Below are 16,888 nucleotides of genomic sequence, written 5' to 3'. Positions count from 1 at the left end.
TGTTGTAGGGCATACCAACATAGAAACACTAAATATATGGTTATGGTTCAATTTTTTAATTAGTTTTTTCTTTGTTTCTTGGAAGTTGGATGGATAGAGAACAAGAATAATCTTCGAATCAAATTTCCTCTTCTTCCTCCTTTGGTGAAGTTGGAGAGATTTTTTTCGAATTCAAATTGAAATCGAATACTCAATTATCCTGATGAATTTGAATATGGTGTATTGTTTCAAAAAACCGTCAGATATCAAATCGAATTCAAATATCTATATATTTACCCGGTTTCTTGCTCCATTTACACCCCACCCCTACTTGGCCCATCAAACATCGTTTATGTTTGTTTTAGAAAAACAAGGTTGAGTTTGGCCTTTCTCAAGAGAAAAGCATACCCAAAAGTGAGATTCAATCTCAGGTTAGTCTTTGTACATCATTTTCTCTATATTTAATTCTTTTAAGACTAGAGTCATGGAATTATATTCTTTTGGTAAGGCAATTAATGGAGATCAATAGCCCTTTCATAAAATACAATTGGGTGCAAATATTTAATTGACCATTGCCCAAGTCAAATATTTAATTTGCATCCAACTGTATTATGAAAAGGCTATTGGTCTCCATCAATTGCCTTACTAAATTTGTATTTTTTATATTTCTAAATTTGTATTATTTATTTATGACATCATGAAATTGTCCATTTGACCCAAATGGTTGAAGTACTTACCCACGACTTAAATGGAAAATATGATTTCATTTCTAGGTTTATTTTAAAAATATAAAGTTTCATTTTATTAATAATTATTGTATATGAATTTATTAGTGTTATTTAATAATGATAAACAAAAGTATAAATGTTGGATTCAAAGAGAATGCGATTTATTTAATGACTTAAATGTGAGACTTGATGAGAGGTAATTGAATGTACTTAATGGTATTCTTTTAATTACAATTTTTGCCCTTTCAATGGAGATGAACTAAATTCAAGAGGAGAGATACAAGAACATGCCATATAACTTAGAGTTTTCCTTCATAATCATAAGAACCTTATCATGTCCATTTTGTAACATACTAAAAAACCACTCCACACCATCATGAATCATAGAAAGATTCTAATACACCATTTAAATACCATTAGAGAAACACATAAAATGAGAGTAGAGAAAAAGAGATCAGAAGAAGAAGGTTAAAAAAAAAAATTTGCAAAAGGGCAAGAATAAACCTCACTGAAAATAGGTGTGTGTCTGTGTATGTGAGAGAGAGAGAGAGATTGTAATGCAATGCAGGATGTGCAACAGTGAGCCTGAGTTGAGACATGGTGGAAGTGGAACTGCTGAACACATTATTTCAGTTTTTACCGAAATATCTGAAAGAATTGGAAAAAAAATTGTTCGATTTAATCAGTTTTAGTATATTTTGGTTTTGGTTCGGTTTACCACTTTATTAAATTGGTTTTTAAAATTTTGGTTTTTTCAGTTGAGCTTTTAACTGAAAAAATCCGAATGCTCACCCCTAAACACAGAATGAGAAATTGAAGTAGTGATTAAGACAAGGTGATCCCATATCACCTTATTTAATATTGGGATAGAGGTTTGTAAGTGTTGTAAGGTTGGTGTGAGGACTGATTAGTGAATAGCAAATCCAGATTCGGGCTCTAAATGGGTAGCCAATGACTAGTATGACTCTAGACTGGACGGGTAGCTGGGTAGGATCTCTCTAATGACGCTCCCACGATTCAATTCTCACCACCACCACTTCCTCCTCCTCGTTATTACTTATTATCCTCTGTCCTATAATTAGAAGTGGACAAATGGGTACTACCTGGAATCAAATGGAATCAACTTCGAATCAGCCTTGAACCAACCCTATCCAATCTATTACAAGGTAGGGTCGTCTGGTTTTTAATTCTTAGAACCAACCTCCACTCAAGCTGGTTTTAGGGTCTAGGGGTTGCTCTACACGAATCAATCTTAGTTGGCTTTAGTGGAACCTACCTTAGAACCAAACTTGTCTTGAAATAAACCCCAAAATACTTTTGGAAATAGAAAGATTTTAACCCAAACACCTGTATCGCATTGAATTGGCCAATGCACACTGATACGGACTGATAAGCACGATTGGCGCTGCATCTATCTCTATTCGCAAAGTCTCCGTAGAAAAGGCACATGAAGTCACTTGAACTGAAGTCACCTAGTGCGCGTCCAAACTTCAATGCAATAATAAACCACCAAGCCATCCATCATTTTGTGATAATAAATGAAATTAAAGGAGTTTTTTAATGTTTATGTTCACATGCATTTGAAAAAAAAACACATTTATATTTAACAATACTAACTAAAAATTAAAAAGAATAATATTTCAAAATAGTATTTTATAAAATAATAGAATAAATAATTTATCAAATCCACATTTATATAGAAAGATAATTTTTAATATCAAGAAATTTATACAAATAAAATATTAAAAATAGAATAATTATTTTAGTAATTAAAAACTAAGAATTTCTATGTGATATGTATCTTAGAAATTTTAACAAATTTGATATATTTTAAGTTAAGACAATATTTATTAATTATTATTTGATATTTTAGTTTGCACTTGAAAATTTAATGTTTAGTTTATTTTTGTTAATGTTAAAAAATTAAAATAGTAAAATAAAAAATAATTGATATAATAATTAAAATATAATAGGTGCATATGTTTAGTGTCTTGGAGTCTTGATTAATGCATTATATATAAAATTATATGATATCTATGCATCCCAGTATATTAATTATAATATATTTCTTCATATATATCATTAAAATTTATATTTTCTATGTATTTATATACTATTTGTGATTACTAACAGGGACCTGCAATAAACGAAAAACCCAATATCTGATACGATAATAACAGAGATTAAAAATGTAGACATTACATCAATGTAGGGGAAAAATTATATATGCTCTTTAATATGTAATAATGTAAGTTGAATTAACCTAAACTTTTTGAGTGTAGGAAATTCCATTTGGCAAAAGGAGGTAATGAAGTTGGCCAAACTGAACCCAACCTCATGTCAACCCAACTCAAAGTTTTAGGGCTGAGATAGGGTTAGGGTTGGGAGTTCAACAGCTCAGGTTGGGTTAAGTCTGACCTCAACGTGCCCTAACCAGAGGTCCAACTCGCACCTCTAGTTGCAATGGTACTTAATGTTTTTTCCATTTTTCTATCTATGTTATAGATGTTTAATGGCATCTAGCTAGCTTAACTTATATAAAAAAAATGTATCTAGAATCAACTATTCACTTTTCTCACTTTGAAGGTATAAACATCATCTTAGAAAACAACCATGACACCAACACATGCCCTAACTTAAAGGAGATTAAAATAATTTAGTGTAAAGTTCATATAAAATTAATGAAAGTCACATACATAAAAATGAATTTTAGTATTTTACCCTTTATTCTAAGGTAATTACTTACAATGTTAGAGAACCTTCACCTTAGTCTATGTTCTCAATTTGGAATAGAACCAGAGTTACAAATCTATTCTAGGATTGTTAGTAGGTCAAGTTTAGGTCGGGACAGGGTGGTCTTAGTCCCAAACTGATAATTAATGAGGACAAAACCACAGACCCAAAACCATCCAATATGATGATAAAATAGATTAAAAGGAAATGCATATTTGTACTTTCATATGCACTTAAGAATATATATTTAGTTATTTAGAATATGTGAATGATTAGCATGAATTCACTCATACATAACACGTGTATAAATACACACATATTATACAATTTATTTGTACACAAAATATATTTTCTTAATTATATGTACATGTATAAATATACCAAATATGTATATGAAAACTTATTAATGAAACTTATACATATTTTTAATCCTTCAAAATAAATTAAAAAATCCTTTGCAAATCCAACCAACCCATTCAGATCCAATTGGAGCCTGAACCCAACATAAGTTGTGTTGGGTTAAGTTCAGGTTGGGCCTAGGGTGAATAACCCAGGCTTGACCTTGAGTTGGGCCAAGCTTGAGCCCAAGGCTTGAAGCTTAGGGTTGGACTTGGGTTGACCCTCAATCCAAACCAACCCACCTGAGTTGCTCCACTAATGAGTTGGGAGATATGGGAGGCATGAATTAAATTCATAATTATTTACTATAAATTAATTAAATAACAATTAAATCTATAATTAATTATTGTAAATTAAACCCATAGTTAACTATACTTTAAACTAAATAAATTAGTTATTATTTTTAATTAAAAAAAGTTAAGCAAATTAAATACTATAAATTAAGTAATTAATACTAATTAATCAATAATTACTGATAACTAACAAAAAAATTTCTGTTAATTATGATCGCATGGGTTTTTAAAAATTTAGGAGATTAGATGTCTAACCACCCAAAAGATTAACATGATCAAACATGTCAATTTGAATTAATCAAACATGTAATTGAATTAACTAGTATTACTTAATTTAACTAACTACATACTTCATGAAGTTTTGCAAACGGGTGGGTTTTTTATGAAACGGATGTGGGTCGGGTCATATAAACCCAAAGCAACTGTCTTTTACACCCGATTTTCTGCTACAGTGTTCTATCAAACCAGGGAGAATCGCAATATCAAATGGCCTCTGAATGTCCTCTAAATAGCACTTAATATATTTTCAGGACACCGGAAACTCATTAGAAGCAAACGTCTAGCCATAAAAGGATGGATATGTGTTAACTGTAGATATGATATGTCATAAAAATAATCAATTCATTGTGTAGCAGAATGTGTAGAAAAGATAAGCTCTATGTTCAGCTTAAAGTGTTCCCATTTATTTAGAAAAGATGGTGATTATAAGTCACTTCATGGTGTAACAAATAGTCTAGAAAAACGGCATTTAACCGCTTCCTCAGGTGACAAAAACGACAATGGGGTTTTTGTCAAATAGTCAAAAGAAGAACGGTTGCAAAATTTCACAAATGCATTGACTCGCCTAGTTTGGCAACTTAGCTGAACTCTATTTGCAAAATTTCACAAATGCATTGGCTCACCTAGTTTGGCGACTTAGTTGAATTCTATTTTACACTTGCTTTGGGGACAAATGTAATTCACAATAGTTAAGTCATCAAAAAAAAGTTATCATTACTATATCTAAAACGGGAATAATACAGAGTATTTTTGGGATTTTATCTAAGTGGGATTACGAAAAGATTAGAGACATTGCGATGGAAGAAGACAGAGATTTACTTAGGAGAGAGTAATATGTTCTTCTCTTATGTACAAATCAAACAATTAATGGGGGTGGAGCCCCTCTTTTGCGTCCAAAATGAATTTTTAGTTTCCTAGTGTATTATGATGGAATGAATAATTTTTTGGCAAATTTCCTACTATTTCACGATGCAGAATTGTGATTGAATGTGAATGAAGTGGACATGGGAGAGAGAGAGAGAGACGAAACTGCTGAGGTGGCTTCATGAGAGAGCAGAGAAGGTTATAGCAAAGATGGGTCGAGAGCTCTTGGTTCGGGTAAGGGAGAAAGGAGAGGCCATCTCACGGGTCAAGAACTCTTGGTTGGGAAAATTCCCAATTAGTACCCTATACTTTGGGCCTACTTCCACTTTTGTCTCCGAACTTTAAAATGTGACAATTCAGTACCTGAACTTTCAAAACGTGTCAACCCAGTACCTACCATTAACCAGTCGTTAAGTGGCATTTCAAAAGACACAAATGCCCTTCGAGTGTCATATAATTTTCTTTATCAACCATCCAAATGTTGACAAAAAATGAATAGTCCAAAATCCTTTTCTATTCTATTCAAAAGAGTTGGGGTCACGTGGGCATTTGTGTCTTTTCAAATGTCACTTAACAACTGGTTAATAGTAGGTACTAAATTGACATGTTTTGAAAGTTTGGGTACTGAATTGTTGTGTTTTAAAGTTTGGGGACCAAAGTGGCACTAAGCCCAAATTATAGGGTAGTAATTAGTAATTTTCACTTTGTTTTTGGCAATCATAAAAACCTCCCCTAAAGTTTTTGGCAATCATAAAAACCTCTCTTATAGTTTCACTTTAGCAAAAACCTCCCCTAGATTTTTAAAGAATTTGATAAAAACCTCCCTTCCATCAATGTCTAAGACAGAAAACACTAAACAGAAGAATCATTTTTTTTCTAAATACCTAATTTACCCTTTTGCAAATTAGTTGCATCTATTTTTAGTTTTTTACTGAAATAATACCCTTGCTGAGATATTATACTCTTTCCTCTCCCGTCGACCTCTTTACCCCTGAACTCCACCATCTGAAGAATAGGAACACAACATTCATTTCACCAATTCAAACCCATTATTCAGCTCTCTTTACTTCTCCTCCCTCCTCACCATCCCTTCACAACACACCAAACTGTCATCGGAACCTCTCTATGGGGGTGGTTCGGTGTTGTATTCCAACGCATGAAATTAATCTAGCTCCCTCTTTTAACCCATGAGAACATGAAATTAATCCAGCCGTATTCCAACTGAATAGAACATGGAATTTGATGAATCTATGATTGAGATTTGAGGGACCATACACTGCTATACTGGAAAAGCGGAGGTTGCAGGTTAACCAACAGCTGTCCTGCAACCTGCAATGAAGATTGAAGAATGATCATAGCTCATAACATAACATGACCTCTCTGTTTCTCTCTCTTTGTTTGACGTTTGAATCTGACCAACGATCTTCACCATCGATTTGAGTGTAAACTTGATGGCCTATCTTCTTCTTTAGATGACACTTGGTTGGGAATGGTGACCACCGTGGCTCCAAGGGTGGTGTTATATTCGCGGTGGAGATTTAGGCTGTGTGGAGGCGGTTCGATGCTGTGTAGTGACAACGATAAGGGAGGAGAAGAAATGAGAGAGATAAATAATGAGTTTGGATTGGTGAAATCAATGTTGTGTCCCTCCTCTTCAAACAGTAGAATTCTCTACTGACATGCATAAAGTATGGTAATGCAGGGACTGGTCTGTTGTTGCTCAAAAACCATGAATCTTGATATGTTCCTTCTTTACAATTCCGACCTGAACGAGGAATGTCAACACATTTTTCTATTGATCACCTTGAAGTTGAATAACTTGGCCTAGCTTTGGGTCCTGGACAATATTACCATTGCAGCAAAATTTCTTTTTCAAATCTTTGGGTATTTTAAAGTAACTAAATTCCTTCCTCAAACCTTGCACTGTTAGGATTTTCCAACCATTTCTTTGCTATATACGCACATGCACAAGCTTCTTTGCCCTAGCACCAGAGTCCTCAGCATTTGCCTCTGTAAAGGGATGGAAGGCTGTAGAAATCTGGATGTCGTGTTCAGACATGAACCTTGGATGTTGAAAGCGGAGGACTACAAATGGAGTTTTGAAGGTGTGGCAAGTTGAGGAAGAAAGAGATCGACCGGAGAGGAAAAGGGGATAACATGCTAATAGGGGTAAAATAGGTATTTAAAAAAATGATTAATAGATTTAACATTTTCTGTCTTGGTCATTGACGAAAGGGAGGTTTTTGACAAATTCTTTAAAAATTTAGGAAAGGTTTTTATGATTGTCAAAAACTTCAAGGGAGATTTTTGTATTTTACCCTTTTTTTTAAGGAGTAAAGAAGGAACAGGTTCAATAGTCAATACGTAGACCTTGGAAGTGACCCAAAAACACTAAGGTCAAAACCAACCTTCACAAAGTAGGTTCTGGTTCGTTAGAACCTACGCCTATGAGATAGGTTCCAGGTTCAGCCATGGAACCGAACTGACACTCGCTTACCCCTTCTCTTCCAAGCTTTCTCTGAATCGGATTCAGACTATCGCGGAGCTCCTGAACCTCTAGTCTCGATCCAAGTCTAGTGGTGATCCATCTCAACGACCACAACCTCAACCGCTTCCTGACCTCCGCAAAACCTAGAACATACTCGCTCGTCATTTTTTTCGATGCCATCCAACTCCACAACAAGCACAAGCTCCACCTTCAACAACAAGGGTACCCCTGCCCAATCAAAACTCTTCTTCTGTGACATTGAATTCAAAGAATCTCAGTCGAGCTTCGCCCTATTTGGCGCCAATTCCCTCCCTCTTATCCGTCGTGTCAGCCCCCAGATCCAACACCTCAAGGATTCCGAACGGATGGACCAAAGCGACTTTTCCCTAAATCCATGGTCGCTTTCATCGAGTCCTGGACCAAGATCATAGTGGGTCCTATTGAATGCCCTTCAGTTATCTCAAATAAGCAATTAGGGCTTTTGACGGTTGTACTGATGATATGGGCTCCGTTCCTTGTGAAGAGGGTTCTCGCCAGGGACACCCTAATTCATGATTCAAAGTTGTGGTTGGCGTTTGCAGTGTTCATTACTTCTTTAGTGCTTCTGGGACAATGCATAGCATAATTAGGAAAGTTCCCATGTTCTTGGTGCACTTAATGTCTTAAAATTATGCTAGGAAAATGCTCATGTTCTTGGTGCACTTGGGAAAATGCCCATGTTCTTTGTACAGCTCTCTAGGACAATGCATAACATAATTAGGGACACCCTAATTCATGATTCAAAGTTGTGGTTGGCGTTTGCAGTGTTCATTACTTCTTTAGTGTTTCTGGGACAATGCATAACATAATTAGGAAAGTTCCCATGTTCTTAGTGCATTTAATGTCTTAAAATTATGCTAGGAAAATGTCCATGTTCTTTGTATAGCTCTCTAGGACAATGCATAACATAATTAGGAAAATCCCCAGTGTTTCAGAAACACTGCAACCAAGATGAAATCAGATGGAGACAGAGAGCTAAATCTACTTGGCTTAAGGTGGGGGATAAGAATAGTGGCTTCTTTCGCAAAATGGCCAATGCTCGAAATAGAGCCAAGGAGATCAGTAAATTAGAGAGTGAGGGCAGAATAGGTGAATCGATTGCTAAGATCAAAGCTTTGGCTTCTTCTTTTTATAAAAAGTTATACAAAGAACCCTGGCCAGTTAGACCTCTTCTTTCTTACACCCATTTCAAAAGGCTCTCTAATGAAAAAAAAGCTTTTCTAGAAAGACCTTTCACTAAAGAGGAAGTTAAAGAAGCAATTGATAAGATGGAAATAGAGAAATCTCCTGGCCCATATGGGAGTTCATTAAACAAGATGTGTTGAATGTGTTCCAAATTTTTCATAGTAGTGCCTCCTTGCAGAGAAGTCTTAATTTCACTTTTATTTCTCTCATTCCTATAGTGGTTGGGGCTGTTAACATCAAAGACTTTAGACCTATTAGTCTTCTCAATAGCTTTTATATAATTCTGGCAAAAGTCCTGGCTAAGAGGATGAAGAAGGTTTTATCTAGTGTAATATCTGAAAATCAAAGTGCCTTTATTCCAGGGAGACAAATGCTGGACAGTGTTCTTATTGTTAATGAACTCATTGACTCTAGGAGAAGATCTGGGACACCAAGCTTGGTTTGTAAGTTGGATATTGAGAAGGCTTATGACCATGTGAATTGGAAGTGTTTGGACTTTGTGCTTGCACAAATGAATTTTGGGTAAAAATGGAAGAACTGAATGAAAGTTTGTGTTGCTTCCCCTAAGTTTTCAATTTTGATCAATGGTCAAGTTACGGGTTTCTTTGAAAGCTCAAGGGATATTAGACAAGGGGACCCTCTTTCCCCTTTCCAATTTAGTAAGGTAGTTGTCTCTAATGGTCAGTGGGAAGGTTTTGAAATCTGCCTAGGCAGGGGAGAAGGTGCACATGTTACAATTTGCAAATGATACTTTGTGTTTTATTGGTATTTCTTGAGACCAGTTGGAGAGTATGTTGGGGATGCTGTGCTGGTTTGAAGTGGTTTCAGGGCTCAAAGTAAATTTGGGAAAGAGTGTTCTTTTTCTAATGGGTCAAGTGGGCTTGTAAGAGTTGGCTGAAGTCTTTGCATGTAAAGTGGATCATCACCCTAGGAAATACCTTGGGCTCCCTCTAGGTGCCAAGTGTACCTCGAGTGCTATTTGGGATCCTGTGGTAAAAAGGATGGAAAGGAAGCTGGCTTCAAGGAAAGCCAAATATCTTTCATCAGGGGGCAGAGTTACTCTCATTAAAAGTATTCTTTCTAACCTACCTACATATTTCTTACCCCCTCTTCCCCATCCCTTCCAAAGTAGCAAAAAAGTTGGAATCCCTTCAAAGAAATTTCCTTGGAGAGGGTGGGAGGAAAAAAGAAAAATACATCTTGTTAAGTGGGATCATGTCTGCCTCCCTGTGGAAGATGGTGGGTTGGGTATAGGAAGCTGAAGGTTTTCAACTCTTCTCTCCTTAGTAAATGGCTTTGGAGGTTTGGTGTCGAGAGGAATGCTTGGTGGAGGACCCCAATTGCTTCGAAATTTGGGGTGGACTGAGGTAATTGGAAAATCTTTAGATCCCTTTCAGAGTTGGGGGTGCTCACTCTGAAAGGAATTTTGAAATCTTTTCTGACTTTTTCTGATGGCCTTGCTCTCAAGGTTGGTAGGGAAGACATGTTGAAGTTTTGGAAGGATTCTTGGTGTTTAGACACCCCCTGCCTGAAGCCTTTCCGCTGCTTTTTCAGTGTGCCTTGAGCCCTGAGGCTTTATCTCCTGGTGTCCCCCTTCTAGACGAAATCTTTTTGATTGTGAGATGGATCAGCTGTTGGCACTTCTGCAATTTTTACAGAGGCAATCTATTTCTGCTAATATGGAGGATGAGTGGAGGTGGAGATGGAGTAGAGATGGTGTTTTTACTGTTAAATCTTTGGCTTCAAAGTTTAGTAGAGCAAGCAAGCAGGTGTGGAATTCTGTCAGTCCATCTAAGCATAATTTGAGTGATGGCTCTAAAAAGTGCCTCACGAGAACTAATTTGGTTAGGAGAGGGGTTCAGCTTTTAGACCTTAGTTGTGGCTTATGTGGGCTTTTGCTAGAGACAGTTGATCATCTTGGCATCCAGTTTGGGAGCACTGAACCCCCCCCCCCCCCCGAGGCTGCCTTAGTAACTTTATGGACTAAAGGAGAAATTAATTCAGGCTACAGTGTCTAAGCTTGCTTCTTGGATGTCAGTTAACTCTGAATTTAAGTCTCAAAATCTTATCTTTTGTACGTCTCAATTTCCATTTGCTTTGTACTCAGTCCGTTTGGAGTCTATAACATGTCTTCTTTCTGGGTGAGATGCTCGGAAATTGTTGTATCTTTTTCATCCTTCTTTAATAAAAGTTTTACCTTACCTTCTAAAAAAATTCAGAAAATGGAATCAGTGCTATGGAGATTGATTTCCTCATGGAGCAACCATAGAAAGGCATATGAAAATATACCATAGTTGTGAAGGCAATGCCTAGGTGACAAGGTGTCTGTGGAGGGTTGCCTTGCTTAAGCTTTTGTATATGGCGCTATGAAATGTTTTTATATTCATTATTTTTGAAAAATATTATAGTAAAGTAGATATTATTAAACTAAACCATTCATTCTCCTTTTTATTTTAAGAAAATTTCTTTAATCTTTTACTGTCGAAAAAAATACTAGTTTCTTTTTATTAATTTCTTATTTGTCAGGGTTCAATAAATACACATGTTGGTATATACTATATGCTGTCTTCTTCTAACAAAAACAGGGGCACAACCCCTGTACCATATAAATTTCTTTTCTTTCTTGTTTTTTTTTTTCTCAGAAGAATGTTGATTTTCTATGTTTCAATATGAACTTTATCTTTATACTTTTTCTGATGAAGATTATGGCTAATTACAAGTGAAAAATGGTTGCTAGATGCTATGAACCGAGTGAAAAACCTTAGAATTACTAGTGAAAAATGGTTGCTAGTTGCTAGATGCCTAGGCAACAAGGTGCCCCCTGTCACCTAACCTCACCTTGGTAACTAGGCTACTAAGTACTTTGAAAACCATGAAATACACAATCATTGAACTTGTGTGAAATTTAAAGATTACAGAGTTAATGCAATGGGCTTCTAAGGATTTGATAGAAAATAAGGGAGAAACAGAAAGTTGAGATAAAGTTCATAAGGGATTTTAGGGACACTCTGGGATTTCCCAAACGAACCTGTTTACTACCTTTTTGGGGTGGGGGACTAATTGAATCTTGAAATTGCATATATTGTAAGTATGTACTTCTAAACTATCTGGACGAAGTCTCCTATTTATATTCGTGCATGCTGAAGAATGCATGATGGTTGGCCTAGAACTCTTATTTTGTGTGGCTTCAACCTAGGCGGTTAAGTATAACTTGTTTTCAAGTTCCAATCTAATGGTTCTTAATTGCAGAGCCTATTTGTTTGTAAGAGCTAAGTTTCTCTACTATAACTTTCTAAATGCTCAATTGCTTCTTAGAACTTGTGTATAGATTGTGCTTCTATTATCTTTGCAATTCTAGAATAAGCTATCTGTGAAGCATGACAAAGGATTATTATCTGATTTCAAGCCTCAAATTGGTCCAGGTCCTCTCTCCTGTAAAGGGAGTTGGCCAGTTTTGAAGTATTGCATCATAAATCACACAAATGTCTGGTACTGTGGTAAACAATATTTGGGAAGTCATTTTAGGTATTGGTATAGGTGTTGTATGCATGACATTTTCGAAATATTCTATGCTGGAGTCTGGAGACAGACATGTGGTTCAGTTGAAGAAGCTAGGATTCAATTAGAATGTGGTGAGTATCGGGATCTGATTCGAAGCCTAGATTAGTTTTGATTCAATTGAAGAAACCCAGTGAGATTTCAGGATTGTTTTGGGTTTTCTGAAGAATTTGGACAAGGAGACTAGGGGGTATATTGAGAGAAAGAGAGAGAGGACGGGCAGAGAAACGGAATCCAATTTTATCTCTGTAACAGAAACAAGCTGGTTTTGATTTTGGTTTCTTCATTGCAAAGATTCTTAATATAGAGAAATTCATTTTCCCAGAATGTGTTTGAGTTCACTGACCTGCTCTTCATGATCAACAAACATTCAAGAAGATGGGAAATTGTATTTGAAGTACGCTGTCAACTCAAACAAAAGCAATTATAGAGCTCAGATGCCATTTTAATCCCAGTATCAGTGAAGGTTTGATCCCAGTAGTAAATAAGTCAACCCCTCCACCAATTCTTCAACAAAAACCTAATCCATTAACAAGAATTAGGATCACTTAAGAACTCTGTCCGGCACTAGGCACTCGGCAGGTTTGGATTAGACAAAAAGATTTATTTTAGCAAAAGTACCAAGACGAGCAGATAATTAAGATGATAAACTTAATCAAATGTAGAATTTCTATGTATTCCTTGTAAAAGGGTATTGCCTTCTACATTCTTGACTTGGCAATGACAATGTTGTCGTCTTCTCTGACTCTCATGGTTCCTGGCCGAGTCCAAGTTTCTTTGAACTGCTCCTCAGTTACTCCTTCAATTAAACCCATTCAGGGGAAGACATTAGATACATGCACGTTTACATGTTTAGAGCAAATAACCAGAAATTGTTCAGGTCTGGATACATGAAAATCAGCCATAGCATGCAGACATATTTAATGAGCTTCTTCTGTACAAGTAAATTATGGAATAAAATGAAAAGGAGAGGATGACTTACCTTTACCCATGGCAGCAGTGGAAGAGATACCTCCCTGGACAATCTTGTGCACCTTATCATAGTAGTTTGCGCCTGACCATTTCTGGTGAAACAATGTATCAACTCCATTTTTCCTCTCTTCTCTCTGAATCCTCTCCACATAAGCCAGCATCCCTCTCCGAGCAAAATCTTTGGTGAAAGTATCAGTGATGAGCGCGTCTGCATGGAGCCCTGCCAGAGTTATGAATTGCCAACAGAAGCCCAACTTTGCGATCCTAGGTATGAAGTCCCTTATCTGTTCATCGCTCATTCCTGACGCATCCCAATTGAAAGAGGGAGAAAGATTATAGGCAAACATCATTTCGGGGTACTTGGACTTCACTCCTTCAGCAAATTGGGTGCATTCCACAATATCAGGGGATGAAGTTTCCATCCAAATAAGGTCGGCATGAGGTGCAAAAGCCCAACCACGCACAACTGCAGCCATTACAGATCCTCTGAACCTGTAGAAACCTTCTGTGGTTCTAGGCAAGTCCCAGTCCCAAAACAAGTCCTTAAGCCCCAGCTTCTCCGCTATATCTCTGCTTTGATTATTTGAGAGACATTTATCAAAGCCAGAGTTGTTCATCCACTCATTCAATCTACTCTGTTTCTCATCTTCCCCAATGTTCATATTCTTAATTGAGTTCACTACGTATTCGGAGAAGGTTTTCAATTGGGCCATTGATAGCCAATTGTCCTCTGCAGCTTGAAGCTCAGCTTCTGTCTTTCCCACAGCTATCCCTTCAGATAGGATCATGGCTAAGCTCTTGCTTTTGAGACTAGGGTTAGTTGCACCCAGTATGAACTGATGGTCTCGGGCATCAACATTTGTCTGGATCAAATTAGCTGCAACAGCATCCGTACGGGCCACTAACACAGTTTCAACTCCCATGATATCAAATTGCAACCTTGCTGCAACAAGCCTATTGATGTGTTCACTGACCGAAACCAGAACCTTTCCAGCCATATGCCCACACTTCTTAGTCACTGAAGATTGGTCTTCAATATGCACACCAGCAGCTCCACGCTCCACAAAAAGCTTGCAAAGCTTAATAGTAGCAGATGCACCACCGAAACCAGCATCCCCATCAGCAATTATAGGCTTTAAGTAATCTATATAAGGGGTTCTAGCTCTCTCTTCTCGGCTCATGCTCATTCGAGCCTCTCTTTGCTTCTTATCATGGAATTCTTGAGCAAAGAAGAGGTGTTCAACCTTGTTTGGGACAGTGTCATAGGGATAGTCTGCAAGGTCTGGCCCCAGTTCATTGGTGGTTGTGTGTGTGGATGAACACTGCCAACCAGAAACATAGATAGTATCCAAGTGCTTGGTCATCATGGTGACTTGAACTGGGTCTAGAGCACCAAAGGTTCTCGATGCAGTCCCATTGGCTTGGTGGGTCTTGAGAGTGCTCCATAGTTTCTTGGCAAGTTGGTTGGAGACATAGTTTTGTTTCAGGCTGCCTCGGAGAGAGACCACATCTCTAACCGTGTATGGACGACGAGTTAACTTGAACCTATGGGAGTTCCACCATGCTTGCACCTCAGCGACTTCAGCTTCAAACCCCCTTTCCTCCTCTGTTATCTATAAGCAATTAAGCACTTTACTATTACGATTTATGAAATTTGTAATCTACTTTGATCCAAGGTTTATGACTACTGTAAGATGTCAATTTACATATATAGTTTGATATGATTTGATTGGTACATGCATGACAAGCTATATTAGGCTTATTGTTCATGTATTTCCAAGCCAAAAATGCAAAATATCGATTGATCAGAGAGACTTAGGAAAAATTTGATCCATGCGTTTCCTAACATGTCATTAGTTCCATCCACCTTAGCTGTATCTTATACTTTGTATATATTCTAAAGCATTCAAACGAAAAGCTTCTTCCACAGTATTTACTTTTAAAATGTAGTTTATAGTTGTCAAGCTAGTGTATGAAAACACAGTTCAGTTCATTTCATATGATATACTAAAACACAGTTGGACCCTTTGATGGTTTGGTTTTATTTAATGTTTAGATTTCTGAATTGCCAATATTTCTTTCTAAGAAGACAAGCAGGTCCCACCTCTCCATTAGGCCCCATTAGGCCTTTCCTTCCTTGAAAAGCTAAATTAAATGAGCAAGTCTCTACTAATTAAAAAATTTTCCTTTCTCCAAAACTGAGACCAGTGCATAGGATAAAAGGAGAATTTAGAGATCTCATATAACAGCCAATTTCAAAGGCTTTTTCGCTCGAATTACTGGGTTGAAATATAATTGATTAATCTTTTGTTCTTTTTAAAGGGATCCATAAACAAAAGACAAGAAAACTTCGTATCATGGTAGAACATTTAAAGTGCCCAGTCTATCTGCCTTGTACTTCAAATACCCAGTAAATAGAAACCAAAAAATCATTACACGGATGTCAATAACTTAATTCCTTGTAGAAACAGACCAAAATCATCAGAAAATTGATGTCTCATTAACAAAACCGTTCAACATTTCTTGAATTCCTTAATCGTGAAACATGCACTAAGCAAGTGACCATATTGGAATCCATTTCATTTTCATGTACCAAAAGAACCATGCCATGACTTTGATAATACAAAACCCAGTCGATTTCAGGGAATTTGCTAGAATTCTAACCAAAAGTAGTTAATAACTAAAAACCCATTTCACACAATATCTTATAAAACTGATGAGATAAAGACTTGTAATATAAACGAACTACTAAGAGAAAGAAAAAGAAAAAACCTGATCCTTTCTCGCCATTGAAGATACTGAAACCGATGCAGGCATGGAGAAAATCTTAAAAGAAATCTGTGATTGCTACAACTATATATGAGATGTTCTTGAAATGGCTCCTCTAACTTGCCAATTTATAGCAGAAAGAGAGATCAAACGTATCGTATATATATGCAACTCAATACATTTAGAGAAGCAAACAGAGTAAAAAGATTTTGTTGTTTATTTTAAAATTTACTTCAACTAATTTTCTCCTTGTCATTTCAGTATGGTGAAACTTGGCACATAGAGTGGCGCCTGGAGGCACGTAGTGTAATGCTACTGTTCTACAACTATAGTGCGCCGTAATGGGATTGTCACCTCTGTTGTCTTATTGTCTTTGTGTCTTGTCACCATCTCTTTATTTTCAAATTCAAGTAAGCCGATGAATGTAACAAGTAACAAACTTCAGTGCACTCTCATTGCTTCTTATTTTTGGAAAATCCATGGCAAGAGTCCTTTGGGATTTTTTATTTTTTTTTAATTCGAGCATTAAGCCTAATCAACCAAATCTTAGATTATGGTTAGAACTGCAAGTAGATGGAATGTACCTATATCCAAATTGAATT

General features: G+C 36.6%; 1 protein-coding gene and 2 pseudogenes across 4 annotated transcripts; 1 reads left to right on the top strand and 2 right to left on the bottom strand.

The window, feature by feature from the left end:
* Positions 1-6,586: 6,586 nt before the first annotated feature.
* On the bottom strand, positions 6,587-8,043 carry LOC148803938 (protein translation factor SUI1 homolog pseudogene; annotated as a pseudogene). The gene has a single exon (XR_016080317.1). The product of XR_016080317.1 is annotated as a protein translation factor SUI1 homolog pseudogene (transcript).
* On the top strand, positions 7,344-11,188 carry LOC148803937 (putative dolichyl-diphosphooligosaccharide--protein glycosyltransferase subunit 3B pseudogene; annotated as a pseudogene). The gene is made up of 2 exons (XR_016082697.1): positions 7,344-7,380; positions 7,853-11,188. The product of XR_016082697.1 is annotated as a putative dolichyl-diphosphooligosaccharide--protein glycosyltransferase subunit 3B pseudogene (transcript).
* Positions 11,189-12,911: 1,723 nt separating this feature from the next.
* LOC104585660 (isocitrate lyase-like) lies at positions 12,912-16,461 on the bottom strand. 2 transcript variants are annotated; one of them, XM_088894536.1, is made up of 4 exons: positions 16,290-16,461; positions 13,528-15,130; positions 13,251-13,344; positions 12,912-13,119 (listed from the first exon to the last, which is right to left on the bottom strand). In XM_088894536.1, exons 1-4 carry the CDS (start codon positions 16,332-16,334, stop codon positions 13,113-13,115), a joined length of 1,749 nt encoding a protein of 582 aa, XP_088750662.1. In that variant the 5' UTR covers positions 16,335-16,461; the 3' UTR covers positions 12,912-13,112. The 2 variants fall into 2 exon arrangements, with proteins under 2 accessions (XP_088750662.1, XP_010240914.1); XM_010242612.3 differs by having other exon boundaries at positions 12,912-13,344.
* Positions 16,462-16,888: the final 427 nt, after the last annotated feature.

Source organism: Nelumbo nucifera, chromosome 1 (assembly GCF_055504915.1).
Source record: "Nelumbo nucifera cultivar China Antique chromosome 1, China Antique-T2T, whole genome shotgun sequence".
NCBI classification, from domain to species: Eukaryota; Viridiplantae; Streptophyta; class Magnoliopsida; order Proteales; family Nelumbonaceae; genus Nelumbo; species Nelumbo nucifera.
Note: the sequence above shows the minus strand (reverse complement) of the source record. Positions and strands in the feature narration are given on the sequence as shown.

Excerpts from the sequence above, each read along its gene's own strand:
- LOC104585660 (XM_088894536.1), bottom strand. The coding sequence starts at position 16,334 with ATGCCTGCATCGGTTTCAGTATCTTCAATGGCGAGAAAGGATCAG. Across the intron at positions 15,131-16,289 it reads CAATGGCGAGAAAGGATCAG|ATAACAGAGGAGGAAAGGGG; the intron begins GTTTTTTCTTTT and ends AATTGCTTATAG. Across the intron at positions 13,345-13,527 it reads CACTGCTGCCATGGGTAAAG|GAGTAACTGAGGAGCAGTTC; the intron begins GTAAGTCATCCT and ends GTTTAATTGAAG.